This window comes from Acartia tonsa, chromosome 7 (genome assembly GCF_053477335.1).
Source record: "Acartia tonsa isolate MP-2025a chromosome 7, ASM5347733v1, whole genome shotgun sequence".
NCBI lineage: Eukaryota > Metazoa > Arthropoda > Copepoda > Calanoida > Acartiidae > Acartia > Acartia tonsa.
The window spans coordinates 20,349,390-20,371,217 of NC_137266.1; the positions used below are offsets into that span (position 1 = coordinate 20,349,390).

At 38.6% G+C, this 21,828-nt stretch overlaps 1 protein-coding gene across 2 annotated transcripts; it reads left to right on the plus strand.

Moving 5' to 3' along the window:
* The first annotated feature begins 1,882 nt into the window (after window positions 1-1,882).
* Window positions 1,883-19,883, plus strand: LOC145325040 (uncharacterized). Of its 2 annotated transcripts, none has more exons than XM_080167838.1 (5): window positions 1,883-1,949; window positions 17,201-17,283; window positions 17,481-17,546; window positions 17,685-17,742; window positions 18,714-19,883. In XM_080167838.1, the coding sequence occupies exons 2-5, from the start codon at window positions 17,202-17,204 to the stop codon at window positions 18,823-18,825; spliced, it is 318 nt and encodes a 105-aa protein (XP_080023964.1). In that variant the 5' UTR covers window positions 1,883-1,949; window position 17,201; the 3' UTR covers window positions 18,826-19,883. The 2 variants fall into 2 exon arrangements, with proteins under 2 accessions (XP_080023964.1, XP_080023963.1); XM_080167837.1 differs by lacking the exon at window positions 1,883-1,949 and adding an exon at window positions 7,274-7,369.
* The last annotated feature ends 1,945 nt before the right edge of the window (window positions 19,884-21,828 follow it).

Sequence of the window (21,828 nt, forward strand, 5' to 3'; positions counted from 1 at the left end):
TTGCCTCTCTTGGTGAAGATATCTTCAACAAGAGAGACAAAAGTAGAATCTTATATTTCAAAAATCGTATCGGCGTTGAAGATATCTTCACCAAGAGAGGGGAAAGTGGAAGGGTAGATTACAGTTTTAGAGGGTCCAAACCATAATCATAGATTATATTTCTGCTTCTATAAAAATGGATTCAACTCCCTAACTGTACCTAAACATAAAAGTAAAAAAAATATTTTGTGTTGTAAACAAACATTCATGACAAATTATAAGGAAATTCATTATATAGTTTCAGTACATACTCAAAGAAGATGAACTGAAAATAGTTGCCGAATGTGTACGCAGTTTCCTGGGTGTTTCCTCATCCTAGCTCAATATTTACTACTAGCTACAAATCTTCAAACTTCCCTTAAAAAAATCTAAATTTTAATGTATAAACGATTTATACATTATACATTATAAATTTGAATTTTTTAAATTTTGATTTTTTTTTTGAAGTTTGAAGCTTTTTTAGCTAGTAGTAAATATTGAGCTAGGATGAGGAAACACTCAGGAAACTGCGTACACATTCGGCAACTATTTTCAGTTCATCTCAAAGAAGGAGATACCAAGTAGACCGAAAATATACGAAAGTTTAAGTATATGGGCAAACAACCACTAAAATACTTCTTTAAAAGTTTGAACTACTATTATTTGGCTTTAATATACTCAATGTTTTTTACATTTTAGAAGAAACCTTTATAAATATTTGTAAAACTCAAGAAATACCCATGTGTACAAAATCGGATACTGAACTGTTCGTATGCCATAAATATAACTTAGAATTCATTGCAGCATAGCTACTTTTCAAATAGACTGTGTATTTATCTCTGTGTATTATTTTAACGTTGCTAAAATAAAATGTTAGATTTATACGCTCTCGAAGCAGATGAATAAAATCAAATCAAAAGGATTGGGAAATACGCATAGACGTCCAAGGGGGGGGGGGATAAAGTGGGGATTACCCCCCCCCTCCCAAACGAACTTGGGGGCCCCAAAATTTTTTCATTTTCCCCCGCCCCCACTATTTAAAATTACCCCTGCCAACAGATTTTTTTTTTTTTGGGGGGGGGGGGGGGGAAATTTGCGGTGAGCATTTTACCCCCCTCCCCCCCCCAAAAAACGAATTAAATTAAATAAATTTTACTCCATCCCAAAAAAAGCTTAGACGCCCCTGGAAATACGCACACGCTCAACAGTAAGAAAACACTAAGATTTATTGACTAAGATTTTAACATTATAATTTCGCCATTGTTTTACTTGGAGTCTTAAATTTTCCATTAATATGAAATGATTGAACCTAAATCAAGTCTATAGCACGATGAAATTAATCAAAATCCTTAATTCATTAGAAAACTCTTTTTGAATTTCCACTGAAGTAATTTTATGTATTTGATTCTAATAATCCTGAATATTTTTAAAAACCAAATCAGCTTACCATCTTGAACGGCAGGCAAGAAAAACACGTTTTCCTCATTCTGTTTCTTGCATAAATGCAGAAGCTTTTATAGTACCTATGAAAAATGACGTCATACTATCCTACCATTGGTCAATTAAAATGTATACTGGACTGTCATTGGTAATTCACTCTGTGTATTGGCCTATCTTTGGTCATTTGTATTGTATTATGTCATTTTTTTTCTCATAAATGTAGGACAGACGGACTTAATACTATTTATAAAATTTCAATTTAATCTTAAAGTTTACTGAAAACTTGAATAATATCACTTCGATATCCTTTTACTTTTACATTTACGTAGATTTCTATGTTACAATTTCAGATACAAAATACCTTTTAAAACACACATGATTACAGATCAGTTACATAATATTTACATTTTTTTTCATAAAGTTTCAGCAATTTTAGAAATTTTCTTGAGTCTGCTGTTGGCTTTTGAGGCTTAGACGTAAAAGACACGAAGGTAAAATAATCTATTTTTTTACCTTAATATTGTATATTTGCAAGGATCTAAAGGGATTGGACAGTGGCCAATAAATTGATGTACATCCAAAATGATAATATACAAAACTTTCTATAGATTGATTAAAATTACTGATTAATGTTTGAAAAGTTTTGACACTCCACTGAATGAAGCACCCAATCAAAATTTAATAAAATTCCCTAAGGTTGTTTAGCCAAAGAATAAGAAAACATTATTTGAAGTCTTTGGCGACTAGCGTAATAAACAGCCCGATGTTCCAGGTAGTAAGGGAGGGGACAATGGATCGAATATTCAATTTTTAAGAGTCTCAGACTTTGGGTACTGGCTTAAAGGGAATGTGCACGAATTCAGCAGGTTCTGACTGACTTTGGGTACTAGCGCATCAATGCCCCGCTAACTAGCTGAGTTAGTTTTGAATATTGCAGACAGAAACTCTACTGTGATATTTATGCATTACACAAACCCCTTGAATTTAGGTTGCAGTTAAAAATATATGAGAAGGGTTGACGAAGTTCTAAACAAGATTTTTCTAGTGATTAATTACAGAATTTCTACTACATTGTGATGTAATGGTAATTTTATTTTCAAGTAAATGTTTTTTTTCTTAGAACTAATTTTGTTCTAAATTATATTACTACTAGCGGCTACGCCACCTAGAAGCCTCTAGGGGCACTGGTAGGAGGGAGAAAAGTCGACCTCATCCCATTTAAATTTGAGTTTCAACAGATTTTTGAAAAAAATTTTGGAAGGAGGGGGGTGTAGACACCCCCTCTAAAAATAGTTTAAAACCTTCCCAGGACCTATAAGAAGCTTCACTGTAAAGAAAAACAATATCGGTTCAGCGGTTAGCGAGATCCTTTGGGACAGACAAAAAACGCTTACTACTTTATATAATAGGATGAACCCTTTCCAATTTTCTTGATAAATCTGGTTTTCATTGCTTTTCAGCGAAAACTCTTAAATTGAATTAATTGCCCATTGTCCCCTCCCTTACTCCCTGTCGATGTTCCCTCCCTCCCTGGTATGTTTGGCCTTTATAAATTGTCTACAAAATGTTAAAATAATCATCTGTTTATTTTTAATTATTTAGTTAAGTTAGGTTAGGTTCAGTTTTGATCGGTAAGCAGTCCCAAGCTGTTTGTATATTTTAAGCAGTTGAACAGCTAAACATTTTCGATTTCTAAAAAATAAGAAAAATTATTAAAAGTTAGGTATTTTCATTTTTTTAAATCAAACTATTAATACCTCATGACAAATAAAACAATATTATTCTATCCTTATAATAGAGTAGCGGGATGTCTGTTTTTCTATTTGTCTGTCTGTTTGTACCGAAGGATCTCGGTAACAACTAAAACGTTATAGTTCTCCTTTTCAAGGTAGTATCTTATAGGTCCTGGGAAGGTGTATAACTATTTTAGGGGAGGGTACCACCACCCTCCCAAGAGAAATCGCCCCTTGAAAAAAATTATCCGCCCCAAAAGATTTTATAATTTTTCTTTTTACATCTTAAATAAAAAAAGCTGGTTATCTAATTCAACTCCCCCTTCTCAAGTGCCCCTAGAGGCCTTTAGGGGGCGTAGCCGCTAGTATTCTTAAAAGAAAAAGTGACAAAGCCTTAAAAACCAATATGCTAATATAACTTTCGGTCTATAGAAAAATAAGTATCTTTTTAATACTTCAAAGGAAAATGTTTGTAGTTAAAATCTAGACTGATGTTATTGCTATTTGAAATGTTTAGAGTATAAAAAATACCAGATTTTTTTGTTATTGTGTATCTTTTCGCCAACGATAGACAATATTGCATAAGTCATAATGTGTAGACAAATGTATTTTCAACAAAAAAATGTTAAATCGCGTGTTTTAAATTGACCTTGGAAAAAAGGATAGGGGATGTTATAAAATTTCGTTGATGTTACGCATTTGTTAACTTCAAAAATATTTAATAATTGCAAAATTGAGATGCAACAATTAAAAAGATAAAATGTTAGCCGTTCGGTTAACAACTATCATGTAAGCTTGGTATTGGTCTGTCGTATCAATTTTAATCTATGGATGATGATTCATGTAACAATTATGTACGTAGCAACTCTATAATTATTACCAGAAAAGTCGTTCGTCCATTTTAAACATGCTGAAACTTAAATTTTTTTTTGTGTGGTATTATTATCCTATTAAAAAGATTATTCAATCAATAATTCCTAGGTAACAAGGTAAGTATTGTGTTGGGTCTGTATGTCAGTCGTTATTGTGGTATTACTTTTATTAAAGTCATAGGATGTATGTCTGTATTTCTTTTAAGGTTTCACCAACCAATTTAGTTTTCCTATAGAGTGAAGCTTCTTATATGTTCAAAATGGATAACAAAAATTGCCCCAGAAAAAAATTCCCATCGAGAAAAACCTTTTTTTACTTAAACAAAAATTGAAAGCGAAGGGTCGACTTAACTTAACCATATCCTCAAGTGCCTATTAAGCCTCTAGTAAGAAAGGAACAGACACAAAGCCATGTTTGACGATTCATCTATCCGTCCGAATGAAACTTTAATTCTCGCCTACAGCTGGGCTTATTAGGCTTTTCAAGGATTATCCGAAATTTTAAGCGGTTTTCCGGGGTGGTTTGACTTATGAATAAGAATGAAAATCATACTGTTGATGAAGTGAGAAAGTTTTGAATAAGCAATTTTTCAAATTAAATTTTGGACGGTTACCCTACGCTTACGGTTACCAGGGAGTAAGGGAGGGGACAATGGGCAATTAATTCAATTTAAGCGTTTTCGCTAAAAGGCAATGAAATCCAGATTTATCCAGGAAATTTGAAGAAAATTGTAAAGGGCATGTTAATCAAACTATAAAATGAGAAAAACAGTTCTAAGAAAAAAAACATCCATTTAAAATAAGATTACCAGAACATAAGACTGACATAACCATTCTGTAATTAATTATTAGAACAATCGTCCCTGGAACGCATTTGCCCCATATTAATAAATTTTAAAATGCCACTATATACAAGAATTAAATTTATGAGTTGTTAGATTGTTTATTACACAAATATCACAATAAAGTTTTTATCAATGAAATTATCAACAAATTTTTCTGTCTGCTAAAGATTAAGTTATTTAAGTTTATTGATATTTGTCTGCTATATTCAAAACTAACTCAGCGATTTAGCAGCAATGATGCGTTAGTACCCAAAGTCAGCTAGAACCTGCTAAATTCTTGCATATTCCCTATAAGCCGGTACCTAAAGTCTGAGACTCCTAAAAATTGAATATTCGATCCATTGTCCCCTCCCTTACTCCCAGTACGGTTACCCTTATTAGTTGAATCCTCTAGAGGTGAGGGGTAAAATAAGGAAATATCAAAATTAAGCATATTAATACCCGATTTTAAGAGACTCTTCAAATTGTGTAACCTCATTATTAAATTTGTCTTTATAAGAATTTTATTATGTCCTAAATAATATTTTTAGATTTTTAAAAAGATAATTTTAAATACCTTTACACCGTCAGGATAAATTTTAGCTAAATTAGAATGGGCAAATTCAAACAATTGTAGCCCATTTTGAAATAAAGCATTGATTTTAAGTTGGATCACTGCTTAGCAGTTTTTGCGGCTCGTCTTCATGGTGTAGCCGTTTTATACTTAAAAGCAGCTACTGAATTTATTAAAACTGCGACTGAAATCAATTCTATATATAAAGGAGTGGCAGAATGTAGTTTACAGTATTAGCCGCATTCATCTGCAAGATTGTCCATGTATAGTTTGGCCAACTTGAAGATTTTATTATATTTTGTAAAGTGGCTGTACAATACCTTTTTTTAACTGCTTGCTTCGCCCCTAGCATCTAGGGGCTTGAAAAATAGCTTAAAACTATCCTAGACCTAAATCTGAAAATAAAATAGCCTTAAACCAATACAGGGCCTATGTGACTAGAATAGAGAACCTAATCGGTTCGGTAGTTAATGAGATCTTAAGCTTAAGCTAGTTTTTTTTGCACATTTATTTTTAGTAAGTTTGTAGACCCGTCTTAGATATTCTCAAATTTGTTTATAAACAAATGCAAAAAATCCTGTTACTAACTTCTTGGAAATCAAGAATTATAAAAAAAATTAGGGCTACTAAGAAAATGCAAACTCATAACATTTTATTAATATTCATGATAATTTTAAATATGTGTAATTGTATTCTTTGTATTCCCCAATAGAATGAAATCATCAGAAAATAAAAATTATGCATCTAGAGAAATTGCAAGAAATATTAAAAAAAAATTTGGAGGTTCAATTTGGAAGTAAAAGGCGTCCAGGCTTTTTATTTAAGGGGAGTAAAATAAGTAAAGTTTGAGGGGTGTAAACACCCATTTCACCCCACCCTTAGAAGTCTTTGGGGTAGTTTACATGCAAAACTGCACAAATTTGAATAAACCATCATAGAGTTGCATTTAAAAGAATCTTGGCGCTATCACATAAACTAGCATTGATCACTTATCAAAATAGGGGGAGGGGAGTGTTTCGTTTGTTTGAATACTCTAGGTCAGATTAGGTTGGGATATATTGGGTACTGGGAGCCTCGCAGGGTTAGGACACCACAGAGATAGGACTCCCGCAAGGGTTAGGCATGGCAAAAATGCCTCTCTATTCCAAAAATGGTCAATCAGAGCTCAACCGGCCACTTTTAAGCTTCTACCGCAACCAGAATTTTTGGTAGAATAATATAAACTTCTTATATTTAAATCCGCGACCGTGGCTCAACACGCAGCGCATCCGCTCATCGTCGGGAAGGTGATAGGTTCGAATCTCGGTCCGACACCGCGTCAAAACTAAAGACGTTAAAAATAATTCCTACTGCTGCTATTTCAGGTGCGCGACATAAATAGTTAGAGTAGGGGGAATGCCTTGGCCCAAAACAGGCGCAACTCACTACCATGCACAGCACAGTTAGGACTTCTCAGACAAAGGTCGTGCAATCAAAGGGTTGGTTGTCTGATGGGCAAATGGACGCTTTACACCGCAATCATAGGGCTTAGGGCTGACAACCCTATCTCATGTCCATAAAAAGCCACATTGTTACAGAAACACTGACAAATTGTTAGCGGCCTATGCTCCCCCTTTGGAGTGAAAAGGGCTTGTTACTGTTTACAGTTATATTTAAATCCACACATCTATCTAAAAGGCTTTAAGGTGTGAAAATTAAGGTAGGAAAAAGAACTTATAAGCTAAATGTTAATAGTACCTATGTACATAAAAATGATATTATGTCAACTATATATGTTGAAGCTGAATGATATGCATAAAGATAATGTATAAATAATTAAGTCACCAGCTAGACACTTGTCTGTGAACATACAATTTTCAAGCAGTTTTTGTTATTTTGCACAATTATGCAAGTTGGTGGTATTACCAGGTGGGACAACAAGGATAGTACAATTTGGATTAGAAAAAATTATTTTTAAATTTGAGTTTCAAACATAGATACAAGATTAAATGATATTCTAATTATTTCATTTCTTAAAATTACTTGTGCCTGGTTTATTTGGTTCAATATCCCATTTTCAAATAGTGGCGCAATTGCATAATTTAGCATAGATACCCTCACTTCCATACTCCATATTTTGACATAAATTGAAAATAAGGGGAGAGGGAGGGAATAACTTTAATTTGTTTGTTTATTACTTTAGAACAGGTAAGTCATATTGGCTACCTCAGGTATAGGACTAGGAGGCTTATTTTAAAATCTTAAGTTTTTAATTCTGCCAATAACAAAACACAAACATATACAAAATTAACCTTGTCGTTACTTGAAAAAAGATCAATTTTAAATAGTGGCTAAAAGAGCTCAGATTCTTTTTTTCAACATAGGCATATTTTATTAGTCTGTTCGTTTATCTATTAGGATGGGCGAGGAAGTGGTAAATGGGATGGATCGTTATTTTCACCAGCTATAAGTTCCACTTTATTATAGTTCTTGATAATCTAGTAATAGATCCAAGTAATAATACTACGACTGTTCACATTTTATTGTAACTAGAGCAACGACGATGGAAAGGTTCTGAAGTTGTTGAAATAATTTTTATACGTGAAAGGTTTAAAAAACAATAACAAATCTATATCATTTGTTTTTCAACTATAATAGCAGAAGTCTTAAATTGTCACTAAAATCATTGCTAATTTTTATCTAAATAATAATGTTATTACATAAATATATATATTTCCAAGAAAAGAAATATATACGTATCAAATGGTGAATTTTGGACTTTTGATCCAATTTTTTTTGCATTCCTTATAGTAACAACTTTTGTTTCAAAATTTCATGTAGTTAAAGCATGAAAAATTTGAATTTACATTATTCATTTTGATGATCGACCAAGCCTCTAATTCTACAGTTATTTTTTATTATTTAATATTGTTTAAGTTATTTTTTGGTGATAAAAAGTATTTCCCAGAATTTTCGAGTTACCCCTAGAATTACTTTTTATATTTGATAAAAAAATGAGTTACTAACCTAATATTGGCAAATAAAAAAGGGTCATTGATCTTTGATTTTCAATCAAAGGTCGATTTTTGGCAATTAAGAGAAACTAGATTTATTTAAAAATCTACTTAGAGATTCAAAGTTTAATTCTCAGTTAGATAGTTCTTTTTTACTTCAATTACCAAAAATTATTGGCATTAACAGGGTGTCTACTTACATTTCTACAAGGCCATTCACACAAAATATTAAAGTTGCATTGGTTACTTTTAGAACTTTTTAACTTTACAGCCATTGGAAATCAAAATTTAATTTTTCTTTTTAATCTTCAATTATTCATAGTTACATTGCATCTGTAATATAGCTTTCTTAATCTATAGTCATCTGAAACTTTAATCATTCAGCTGTCAAACTTTCAAAAATTCGCAGCTAAATCCACCTTTATAAAAGGTGGATACTGTAATCTTGCAAACAGTATTCTTTATTTAAACTGATGCCAAATTATATGCCAAGCAGCTTGCTTAGATTGCTAAAATAAAATACCATTTTCTCGTATTCATTCGAATCCGGTGGATAGGAACCGGTTCTTATCCATACAAAAAACTATGTCTAGCATCGTATTATATCCATCTTTCTACGAATATAGAAATGTACAATTGTGGTATTCGGCAACCGTGAGCCATGCCTATGGCACCCCTGACCGGGGTTCGGTGGAGGGTCAATGGCCCTCCCCCGAGTCCTGGGGAAGGGGTCTGACGACCCCCTCCCTATGCTTAAAATTAATGATTGAATCTGCCAAGTTTATTATGGTTAACTGTATTGTTAATCCTCCCCCACCCTTTCCAGGGATGGGGGATCATTATTGCCCAAACTGACTATTGTGTATGTATTATAATGCTTTTATGTTATGATTATTTATTCCTATCTGTGTAGTTATTGTTTGTTGTATATAGCTTTAGTACCCTTTAGACCTGCAATAAAGTGACAACTGAAATAGATGTTGATTATTATTTGGTGAATGCTAGAGAAGCGTAGCTTCTCTATAGTAAGGTGTCCACGTCTGTCACACTGCCGTAATCTAATTGAACTCCGGTGTCTGCCATTTATCCTCGGCGGATACCACAACTTTTGGTGACAGCTGTGTGAGATTACGGCGAACCACAAGTGTAGAGCAGACGCGCAGCTGAGGCTAAGGTACTCCCAGCAGTGAAACTGGCAAAACTGACACAAGCAACCTGAATTACCCACCCTGGACAGCAAGGTCTAACTCTGCATCCGGCAGTTGTGGAAGTGACACAGCGAAACTTGACGAAGAACCGCGAGAAGCGCCGACATCTAACGGAGAATTGAGCGCTCAAAAGGCTGAAACAGGCCTGCGGACCGGCTGAAACAAGCCAAATAAGTGTAAACGGCTGAAAATAGGCCAATTTTACTGCAAGAGATAGCAGGGTCCGAACCAGTGGCGCTAGCAGGACGGGACATTCCCTGCCGCCATCAGCCGGTTTTGGATCAGCGGCGCTAGCAGGACGGGACATTCCCTGCCGCCGATAGGCTGAAACACGCCACATAGCTGCGAGCTGCGAGCCAACATACGAGTGTAGTGCACCAAAGCAGAGAAAACTACGTCAACTCCAAGTATCCTGAGAGGCTACAACGCAGCCACCCATCTAGAAAAACAGATATTATATCACATTGCAGGGATTACCACCCTGGTGTGATGGCTAAACAATAGATTTATGAGCAAAGATTGGCAAACAATTTGTTGTGTTGTGATAAAACTAAAAATAGAACAGGCTTGGATTTATTGTGTATTGTGATAACAACTAAAAATAGAACAGGGTTGGTAAACAAATCTGTTATGTAATTGTGATAAGGACAAAAATAGAAGCTAGATGTAATATAACAAGGACCCTGATACACAATCTAATCCCCTCAAGCCTACGGCACAACAACAATACACCCCTTATTCCAGAGGAAAGGGAGGAGCCCACTCTCCACTGAAGGAAATACAATCAAGGTGATATAATAGATAAGCCTAGGGTTAAGGAGAAAAGGCATCATTACCTCACCACACAGTTATCTCAAACCCACAGCACTCCCCCCTTCCTCACAGGGGGAACGGACGGATTTACCCCCGTCCCCTCACGCGCTTCTCCCCTCCTACCCACACCAGACTAAGTCCGTCCGCGGTGTGGAGCTAGTGACCGGGAACACAGAGCGCCATTCACGGATAACGCAACGGAGTGCGGAAATATCATAAAATTCAACGGACAAAGCGGACCAGTGAGAGAGCGAGTTGAGGGATAAGTGCGCGTTTTACCTGTGTGCGCGGATTTGACGGTGCGTAAGCGCGTTGCAAGGGCAGGAGATTTCACGCACACACACACACACCGGAGCGGAGCTACTCAATAGCATCTAGCAGAGGTATTTTTTGAAGATAAGGAATTACAAGCTCCCTCCTCCTATCTATAGTGTGATAAAGGAAAACCAAATCAGTTCCTGACAGCAGTTCAGACCCTCAACATCTATCTACCCCTACCAGCCTACTCTACAACCTCAGAATCCAACTAGTGATAAGCACAGCTAAGTTATATCTTTGTAACTAAACTACCAACCTAGTGATAAAAACAGTGTTGGCTGTTAGGCTAGAAAGCCTCAAGTGACAAACCATTTATTCTATTATTTTATAACTTTGCGTCCCGCCGTTGAACCGTTGACCCGATGGACCAGCCGCAAGCGCCAGGAGGCGACCAAGCCCCAGGATGGCTCCAGGATGACCCTCAGCCGGCTCCAGCCGAGTACCGCAAGCTGATGCTGAGTAACCTGCCGGAGTTTAGAGGACCGCCCAAGCAATCCTGGAGTGCACATATCCGCAGACTCGAGATGTCATGGGCGGCTTACCGCGTGCCACCCCATGACTCCCTCAACCGCCGCAACGCCCTTTTACTGTCACTGGTAGGGCAAGCGGCGGAAATGGCGTCCCATCTGTTTGGCGAGGCAGGCCAAGCCTTGACCTACGAACAGGTCAAGGCCGAGTGTGAAATGCTATTTTGTCCTGCTTTTGAATCCCAAACGCTTAAACAAGCGTTTAGGGATTACAAGCAACACTCGACAGAACCTATACAAGCATACATATCAACTAAGTGTGCCTTGTATAGGGACGCCTACAGCCATGAGGATCTCGAGTTGTTGGTGGACGAATTAAATCGTGGCATTCGTAACGCTAATGTGAAACGCGTCATGATGGGACATGAGATCACGAGTGTACCTGAGTACACTCGTAGAGCCATGTTCACCGTCACCATGATTACCAAGCAGCTGAAGGAGGGTGTGTGCCTAGTGGACTCTACCGACGGGCTGACTGGATCTGCCTGCATCCAGTTGCCCCAATATGATGAGTCGGAGCCTATGGAGATTGGCTCCTTGGCTCCGGGTCTCCACCAGATGGGGAGGGTCGCTCCAGATGACAAGGTTCCAGGTCGCTGCTTCCGCTGCCAGGGGAGAGGCCACCGAGCTCGAGACTGTCCGACGCCTATGGAAGTTAGCCTAGAGGAGAGACGCACCCAGCCACGCCGTGACCGTTCTGCCAAGTGCGAGCGTTGCCACTACGACGGTCACACGGCGGCCGATTGCAGAGCTGACTGGGCCCAGGTAGCCAGCCGCAGGCGCACCGCCGATAAGGGTGCCCCTCCCGGGAAGCCCAGCAGAGTGGCCCACATGGAAGGGAGCGCGCCCCCAGCACCACCGCAGCAAGCAGCCGCCCCCAAAGCCGCGGACCGAGCCGACGGGATGCCGCAGTTTGGGACCGTTCCAGCTAGGATCAACGTACTGGGCGGCGCGGCTGAACCCAACCGGGTTGGCCTGGGCTTCAGTCTCAACCACCTGGGGCCGGAGCTGGTGCAACCCTACAACATTGCCGAGCCAGAAGTCCTGAGGCCCCAGCCTTTTAGCCTCAACATGATGGAGCCTGCTCGGCCGAGCCTACCCAGCAAGAGTGAAGGGGCGCTACCCAGCGTCACTGAGACGATGTACGGGGAGGCCCTGGCGGCCGCTGAACGAGAGAGGCAGGAGGCGCTAGCCAGCGCATCAACATCGATGTATGGGGCGCCACCCGGCGCCGCCACCTGTGATGACTGGGGGGTGCTATCCAGCGCCTCCCACCTGGTGCCTGGGGCGACAACCGTCGCCGCCACCGAGATACCTGGATCCTGGAACGAGCCAGCCTCCAACCTGGTGCCTGGGGCGACAACCGTCGCCGCCACCGAGAGACCTGGACCCTGGAACGAGCCAGCAGTCCCAGAGGAAGGGGTGACACCCGTCACCCCCAGCCAGCCAGCGCCACCAGCCTGCAGGGAGAGCCCAACTACATGCCAGCCAGAGCCCCCTGCCAGCCGAAGGAACCCAGCTGCCCAGCAACCCCAGTCGAGCCAGGATAAGTTAAATTTGATAAATGTGTTGTATCCAAGCCATTGTAAAACCCCAGCCTTGCCTGTGCCCCCTGCACCAGAGGCTGGGGAGATTGAAATTTGGGAAAATAAGGACTTGCCCGTGCCACATGCACCTGAGTTCCTAGGGCAGGGGAGGGACGTGAGTAAGGGCGAGCCTGTGCCACACGCACTTCAGCCCCATGCCACTGGGCATGCCTTGGACAAGGGAAGGGACCACTTGGGGCTAGGGGAGCCGACACCCAGGCAAGTGCCAGTCGCTTGCCAGTCTGTCATTAGGGAGGGTATCGGGGTGCCCCGGCCACACAAAGATAACGCTCAATGGAAACTTGTATCTAGCCAGGAGCAGCCCAGCCGTGTCCAGCCCCAAGAAGCAGCCGTGGTCCGAGCCGAAGATCCCCAGCCGCGTGTGCGAGGTAGATGGCTGCCTGGAAGCTTCTCTCACTGGTGGATGGTCCTGTGGGGCCTCCTGCTGGCAGCCGTGTGGCCTACAACCAGCTACGTCCTGGTGGGATGGGACTGCGCCAACCCCACCCACGTCACAGCCTACAATAAAGAAAAGATGTGCAACACGGAACCCCTACACCAGGAGGTGCCCCTGGGCCATGAAGTACACGTCCTGCAGCAAGTCAAGGTGAGGGAAACAACAGGATACAGTTGCCAGCTCACTGTGTCCCAGTGGACATTCAGGTGTGGGGTATGGGGTCACCTCAAGGTGACCTCGGTCCCCACCCTCATGAGGCCAACCAAGATAGATCCAGAAACGTGCCGAGACCTGGCCAGGAACCGAGTCTACACGCTGCCAGGCAAGACCCAGCCACTGACGTTCCAGTTGAACCATCCCCTGTTCTTCACCCTCGACATGGTGGGCGCCCTCGTCAACAGCCCCGAGGGGGTGGGTTGTGAAGGGGAGGACGTCCACTTCGAGGGCCAGCTGTACCGCAATGAATTAGTGCTCCAGGAGCGACGGCTGCTGGTTAAGGAAGAGACCTACGTAGTAGAGGATGGACGGGTGGAGTCCCAATCTGACCACCTGACCTTGGAGTGTCCCCATTCAGAGCTGTCTTGCATCACTGGGGAAGCCACCTACGTGTGGGATCACCTGGGGAGAGATTGCCCCTTGAGGCTGATCCGCAGCCTCCAGCCCAGCCTAGTGATGGATGCGTTCCTGGTTGACCATCAGGCCCAGTTTTTCATCAACATGACCAACCCCACCTCAATAGTGAACTGCGACTTTGAGGCCCATGCCACCAACCACCCAGCATTGTTCGTGGCAGCTGACCCAGCCGCGGCAGCGCTACCCAGAGTATCGGCCAGGGATGTTGATGTCCCCCTGCAGGCCCAGATACATGCAGGTTATATTGGATTTACTCTGGAGACCCGCATGAAAAGCACAGCAGCAGAAGAAGTAGCGGCCAACTGCTGGAAGCTCCAGCAACTAGACCCGGCCCACCCGGTGCGTGTCCAGGGGAGCATGTTCTCGGTGCTGAGGGGAGATGTCCTGCTCCAGCTTACCTGCCAACGCAACAAATATGTTGTCCGTGAACACAAGGAGTGTTGGGACAAAGTGCCAGTAGAGCCCACAGGGTTTGTAGACGCCGTGACACGAGTGTATAGTGGCCACGCCACCAAGATTCCCTGCTCATCCACATACCCCCTGACTGTGCACGCGGAGGAAGGCTGGATAGAGTTAACCCCCGCTCCTAAGAAGAGGCCACCCCCGCTGGATACGCCTAAGCAGCTGTTGACAGAACCCCTGGATGACTTCAGTTCAGGGGGCTTGTATTCGCAGGCTGAGTTGAATGACTGGCAGCAACTGCTGGCGTTCCCAGCATATAAAAGCGCCATGCTGACCGGCCTGTCCTATGGCTCATGCGTTCAGCAAGGCAGCTGTTCGGCCACAGGGGACCATGGGATAGTGTCCTACAACATCGACCGACTGGCGGAGGAAGGAGAGGCCGCCCTGGATGTCTTGGCTGGGTTCAGACAAGCTATTCATGAGTGGGGAGATGGTGCAGCCATACTGTGTCTGCTGTTGTTAATCCTCAAACTGTTGGGGGATCTGACCATCATTTCTCTGGCAGCAGCACAAGGAGGTGTCCGGGCAGCCCTGAATGCGATGTCACAAGTGTTCCTGTACCATCCAACTTTGTACAGGAAAGCCTTGGCCAGAGCCCGGCTCACCCATGCCAAGTCCCGGGACTTTTCAGTAGACTGGGATGCCATCCCCATCGGCCGGGAAGCAGCCGAGGAAATGGTGTCCATGCAATCAGCCGATAGCAGGCATGACCGCCCAGGCAGGCCAGGACCACCCTCTGGCAGACCCCGCGGCCCCTCGGGTGGTCAGGCTGCCGCCCAGACGGTCAACTTGGCAGCCAGTGCCCCAGCCGTTGCCAACAACAACCAGCATGCCCCACTGCTGACTGTCCCAGCAACAACTGTGCCACCCGCCAACCTGACACCTGCCGGCGCTGAACAACGTGTCCAACCAAAGCCAGCCTCTGCCTTCTATCCCACGTTGGGAGCCCATCAACCCTGAGAAACACTCACCACTAGGATTCCATTGAATCATTATCGTTTGTATATATCTTAGCCCTAAGGAGCGGACCGAAGGCCTCAACCACTGTCGGAAGTCTGGTAGGGAAACCCTCTCCCAGCCTTCCGAGGGGAGAGTTGTGGTATTCGGCAACCGTGAGCCATGCCTATGGCACCCCTGACCGGGGTTCGGTGGAGGGTCAATGGCCCTCCCCCGAGTCCTGGGGAAGGGGTCTGACGACCCCCTCCCTATGCTTAAAATTAATGATTGAATCTGCCAAGTTTATTATGGTTAACTGTATTGTTAATCCTCCCCCACCCTTTCCAGGGATGGGGGATCATTATTGCCCAAACTGACTATTGTGTATGTATTATAATGCTTTTATGTTATGATTATTTATTCCTATCTGTGTAGTTATTGTTTGTTGTATATAGCTTTAGTACCCTTTAGACCTGCAATAAAGTGACAACTGAAATAGATGTTGATTATTATTTGGTGAATGCTAGAGAAGCGTAGCTTCTCTATAGTAAGGTGTCCACGTCTGTCACACTGCCGTAATCTAATTGAACTCCGGTGTCTGCCATTTATCCTCGGCGGATACCACACAATCATAAGAATAAAACTAGTTTTTTTAGCCGGTGACTTCGTCACCTCGGGGCTAAAAAAACTAGTTTTAATCTCATAATTGTACATTCTATATCCGCGGAAAGCCGTTTACAATACGATGCGAGAAATAACTATTAAAAGATTTTATGTGCTAGAGACATTGTTTTGATTACAACTTATAAGATTATTACATAATATTCATTGATAGCCTGGCAACATTTATACATAATATGTATACATACATTTTAAACTTATTGATTTTGGAAGTCTCAAAAAATAATGTTAATTTTGTTTGCTGAATTTTCAATGTAAAAGACAATTTGACTGTTAAAGAAATATTACATCATTTTCTATAATATATATTAGATTTTTTCGATGTTAAGAAAGCTCTTATAGTTTCTAAGATTTAAGGTTTAAGGAATACTACCAATGCAATGCACATATTAGAATGCCTAAGAATCAAATTAGAATTCTATTCAAGAAATTTAAATTATTCTTTATTTTGTATGTTTATTATCTCCATTTACTGATTCTTATATCCCTGATCTAAACAAAGGATGTTCTTGACTATAAAAATCTAGAACATATCAAATTAGATTTCTATTCAAGAAATTTAAATTATTCTTTATTTTGTATGTTTATTATCTCCATTTACTGATTCTTATATCCCTGATCTAAACAAAGGATGTTCTTGACTATAAAAATCTAGAACATATTCTTAAATGATTTCAGTTGATTTTGATCTGCTTGTTAGTTAATCAATATTTTTTATGTGTTTCAATTATTATTTTTTTTAATTAAAGCTGTTAATTTTCAAAAGCTATTTAGATATACAATTTTACAATTAGATTTAAGCTGTGATTTTTTACCTCTGCTAGTTTTAGACTTACTAATGGTGGTGGGGGGGGGGGGGGGTTAATTGACCCACTTTATTTAAAAATTTTAGTTTTAAAATAAAGATAAAATCCCCCCTCAAAATAGTTATTAACATTCCCTTGAATTACATTGTTAAGAATAACCATATCAGTTACCTGGTTAATAAGAATTTTTTATACAGACAGGCAGAGAAGACAGACATCCCTTTACTTTTATAAAAGAATCACATTATTGTTAAATTTAGTTAAGCTTTGCTTTCTGGTTATAAAACTATTTTAGTACAAAAATATATCTTTATTCCAGAATGAATACTGTACCAGCCATTTTGTCATCTTTTGCAATCATCTTCTCTATTTTCATTATCCAGTATCCACAAAATTCAACAGGTAAAAAGTCAAAAATATTCATTATTGCTAGTTGATAAAAGTTGTAAAGTGTTTTTAGCATAATTAACAAAAAAATCAAGTTAATTACACAATTTAGAAAAACTCAGCAAGAAAAACCAAATTGAGATTTTAAATTATACAATACTTTGATACTGAAGAATTTAAACTGAATTACATTCATTTGTATTTCCATGCAGGTTACCCAGCATGTGGGTGTGCTGAAGCCCTACCTAATGAATACAACTGTACCTTTGGACAATACCAGGAATGCCCTTTATTCAAATAAAATTATGTACATTTGAACTTTCTAATACTTAGAGGTGCTTAAATTAATTAAAATTCAAATGAAATTGCTTTGTTCAATGCTAGGAAAAGAAATTTGCAATAGAGGGAATTTAAAAAGGATCATTGTGGTAGAACATTCTGCAGGTTGGCTCCAAGTCAAAGATGCCAAGTCAGGTATGTTAATCAATCTTTATTTGATTTATACACTTGACACACCTAAAGTTTGTTTTGAAAAGTATTCTGTCTTATATCAGGTAGCAAAATTATATTAAAGACAAGTAGATAATTTATAGTTTGTTATGTCAGATCTTTGAATGCTATATTCATATCAACATAGCCAAATATGTTATTTTTACTAATAACTGCCCTTGTAGTTAAAAAAAAGGTTATGTCAATAACTTGTGTTTAAAATTTGCAAACATACAAATATTATAAAATAAAAAAAAAATAGGTTTGTTCAATTCAATTGAAAATTAACATACATTAGAATCATGTAATGAAAGAAGCATTATCTAACTTTTATACACATGTTTCATAACTTTCATAAAAAGGGTTATGTTTATCTATAAACGGCACTTTTTTGTTTCTTTTTTCATAAATAATGACATGATCATGTTTTTAGTGAACAAAATGTTCAAAATTATCTAAATTTTGTTTATTTTCTTCATGAACATAGCAGATCAACAATTTTTTTTCTGTTTTTTATATATTGTGTTAATCAGTCATATAAGAATACCTATAAAAAGAAAGAATTACAAGGTGCATAAAGTCCAAAGTTCAATAAGAATAGTTCAATTATGTGTACAGTCTTACAAAATGCATTTTAAGTAAATAATGACTGGCTTAATTTTACTGTCTAAAATCAATATAGAACTTTTTCTAGTACTAAAAATTTTCACAAGTCAGATTTAAAAAAAGCAAAATTACATTATAAATATTTTAAATGGAAATTTCAAATTTTTTTTCGGAATAACTTAGCTTTGGGTTAAAAATTGTTGGTTAGAAGTATTCTTTAACTCTTGCAGATGCCTGAAATTTATAAGCATCCAGGCTTGAAAATTTCAACTAGCATGGTTTTGTTTATAACTTAATTCGTAGCCACCCTGTAATTTATCAAAATGAAATGTCAAGGTTATTTATTGCAGGTGTGGTGTAGACCCATGCGCTCCTGGCACGTACTGCAACATTGGTGGAGGATATTTCGCAAGTGAAGCACGCTGCTATGGTTGCTTCTATACCTGGTGTTATCAAAACTAAAAAAAATCACGTTGTACCTTTCTATATATATCCTTAAAACAGGAAAACTAGATTTGATAAATTTGTTTATTCGTGTTTCTATAGCGATAAACTAGTCGGATCTACTGAAGTTCACGGTAAAATATTGCTGGTAAGCAATATTTCCAAAAATCTATGAATTTTAAAGGCTTCTAGCTGCCAAACGGCTAAACGTACAGATCATGCCCGCACACTGTTTTAAGCGGCATAAGAAGGCCTACAAATAATCTGGTATAGCCATAAATCAATAATGCATAATTATCTCGCAGTGCAGAGAAATGCGCGAAAAAGACATATTTTACGCGTTTTTTCTTCAGTCAAGCTTTCCCTGTGCATGATTGTGTCTTGGCTATTCCAGATTATTTGTAGGCCTTCTTATGCCACTAAAAATGGTGTGCGAGTATGATCTGTACGTTCAGCTGTTTGGCAGCTAGCAGCCTTTAAAATTCATAGATTTTTGGAAATATTGCTTATCAGCAATATTTTACCGTGAACTGCAGTAGATCCAACTAGTCTTTTTGTAATGACTAATATTCTTCTGCCCAGTTTGCTGTTTTACAAGGTGTATATACCTTCATGATTTTGCAAGGAGGTGGATACAACCCCTTACATTTCCCTTTTGCACGCCTCTTATATTTTTTTTAAATAAAAGAAGTTTAGAGTAGTTGTGCTTCTGAAATTGTATCCTCATTAATTTTCTGCCTTTTCTTGAAAGAAAAAACTTTTCAAATTCTAAATAATTGAATTTTTTACCAAAGTAAACTTTTTTTTTCTCGGGTAAATTTGAGAAAAAAAATTGTACATACCTCATTCAAATAATACAACTACACTTAGAAATTATAAATTACATATAATTACATAAATTAAAATACAAAAAAAAAATATTATTTGCAATTGCCAATGTCTTTCACAAAACCCTATTTTTATAAAAGAAGATTTAATGATTAAATTTTTTAAAGAACATATTTTATCATATTTATTCACTATATTATACCTCATTTATCATTGCTTATAAAATAAATTATATTTAGCATATTAAATGTTATATTTATTATTACTCCTTTCATTTCAACTATTACCGATATCACCTTTGCTAGTAAGGAAGCTACTCTACAACTAACTTTGTATATCCCTCTTATAGTCATCCCGTCTGTGATGCAATGGATGAAATGTATTTTTTCAACTAATATTTGAGATAGATGGCTGATTTTTTTGAAGATGCCGAATGTAAATAAGAAACTAGTAAATGACTTACTTGGCCCATTGGTCTTGCTTTTTGTTTATTATTAACCCGTTGTTCCCCCTTTTTTTATAAAAACTTATAAACATCTGCTCTATAATTGTTTAATCAGATTCATGACTTTTTGTGCTTCTTTACTAATGGATGTTGTCATTATTGTTCTTTTAACATAAATTCTTTTAGTTTCCCTTTTCCCTATAAAGTAAAAGTATAGCTGCCCAGTAAAACTTGTATGCTTTAATCAATATATTATTGTAAGAATAGTGGTAACTGTTCAATTAGGTTTCTTTTATTAAACAGCATTTTGATAAAATGCCAATAAAACTGTTTTACTAAATGACATGAAGTCGACATATACAAGTCGATTAGGTGTCAACACAATGTCTCTATGCCTAATCTAGCTCCAATATTAAATAGATATTCAAATAAATCACCTAGTTCAGCTTCCAAGAAGTGGATGAAAAGTCAATGTTGTAAAATATTGAGATTTGTGTCGATATTATTTGATTCGTGTTATTTTTATAAAAATTTAATGGATATTACTTAAATAAGAACGCAGGATGAAAGGTAAAATTTTATTGGAATTATTTATTAATTAACCATTTTCTTTTCAAAATTAACAAAATGTTACTATAACGTTTAAAGTTTTAGTGCTTTCCCGTCGTGCAACCCCCTCCCTTCTTTTTTTACTAAATTGAAAATAATAGATGTGTAGTTTTTTTTTGCTATGCTTAGTACCTGTGGGGTGCCCTGACCACGCGGGGCTACCAAATATTACCTAACCTGACCTGATCAACAGCAAAAACAAACAAACTTATTTTTTTTTCAAAATAAAGGGGGAAGGTTTTTTTTAATCGACAAGGAACCTTGAGGGAAACCACCGAAGGAATAATAGCAGGATACCGAACAATATACATTTTGTGTAGAGTAGAAACGCTACAAAAAGTACAATCGCTGAAATAAAAATTATCTAATACCCAACAATATATTTCTATATGCCAAAAACAAATTGAAATACGACAAATTTGCTGCAATAGAAAATTTCTGGATAAAATGAATTGTCAAAAGCAAATGGTGCCCTTCGTATGATTTATTTTTTTTACGCGCACTGTGAGTTTTATAGAACATTGATTCCCTCTCTTTTTCTCAAAGAAAGAAACACAGACAAAAAACAAAAAGAAAGATTTATTGTTAACAAAACAAGGACAAACTAAAAAATAGAGATAGAGAGCGAGAGAGAGAGGGAGAGGGAGAGAGAGTATGAGAGAGAGAGAGATAGAGAGAGAGAGAGATAGAGAGAGAGAGAGAGAGAGAGAGAGAGAGAGAGAGAGAGAGAGAGAGAGAGAGAGAGAGAGAGAGAGAGAGAGAGAGAGAGAGAGAGAGAGAGAGAGAGAGAGAGAGAGAGAGAGAGAAAGAGAAAGAGAAAGAGAGAGATTGAGACAAGGTGTGAGAGAACGACAAAGAAAGAAAATGAACGTAGAAACGAATAAAAGAGATAAAAAAGATGTAAATAAGGTATAACAGTTATATTAATACTGAATTTTTATTGATCCTATTGATTTTTACTCCGTTAGTTATGGACGTGTAAAATCTTGTTTTCTAAAATTGAGGGAAATATAAAACGGGTGAATGCCTGTGATATGACTTTTGATATTATATAATATTGATATGGGATTGTAACAGTGATCCGTCGTATTATAGACAGTTTTTCGCAGAAAGAAAAATTGAAAATTATAGCAACAATT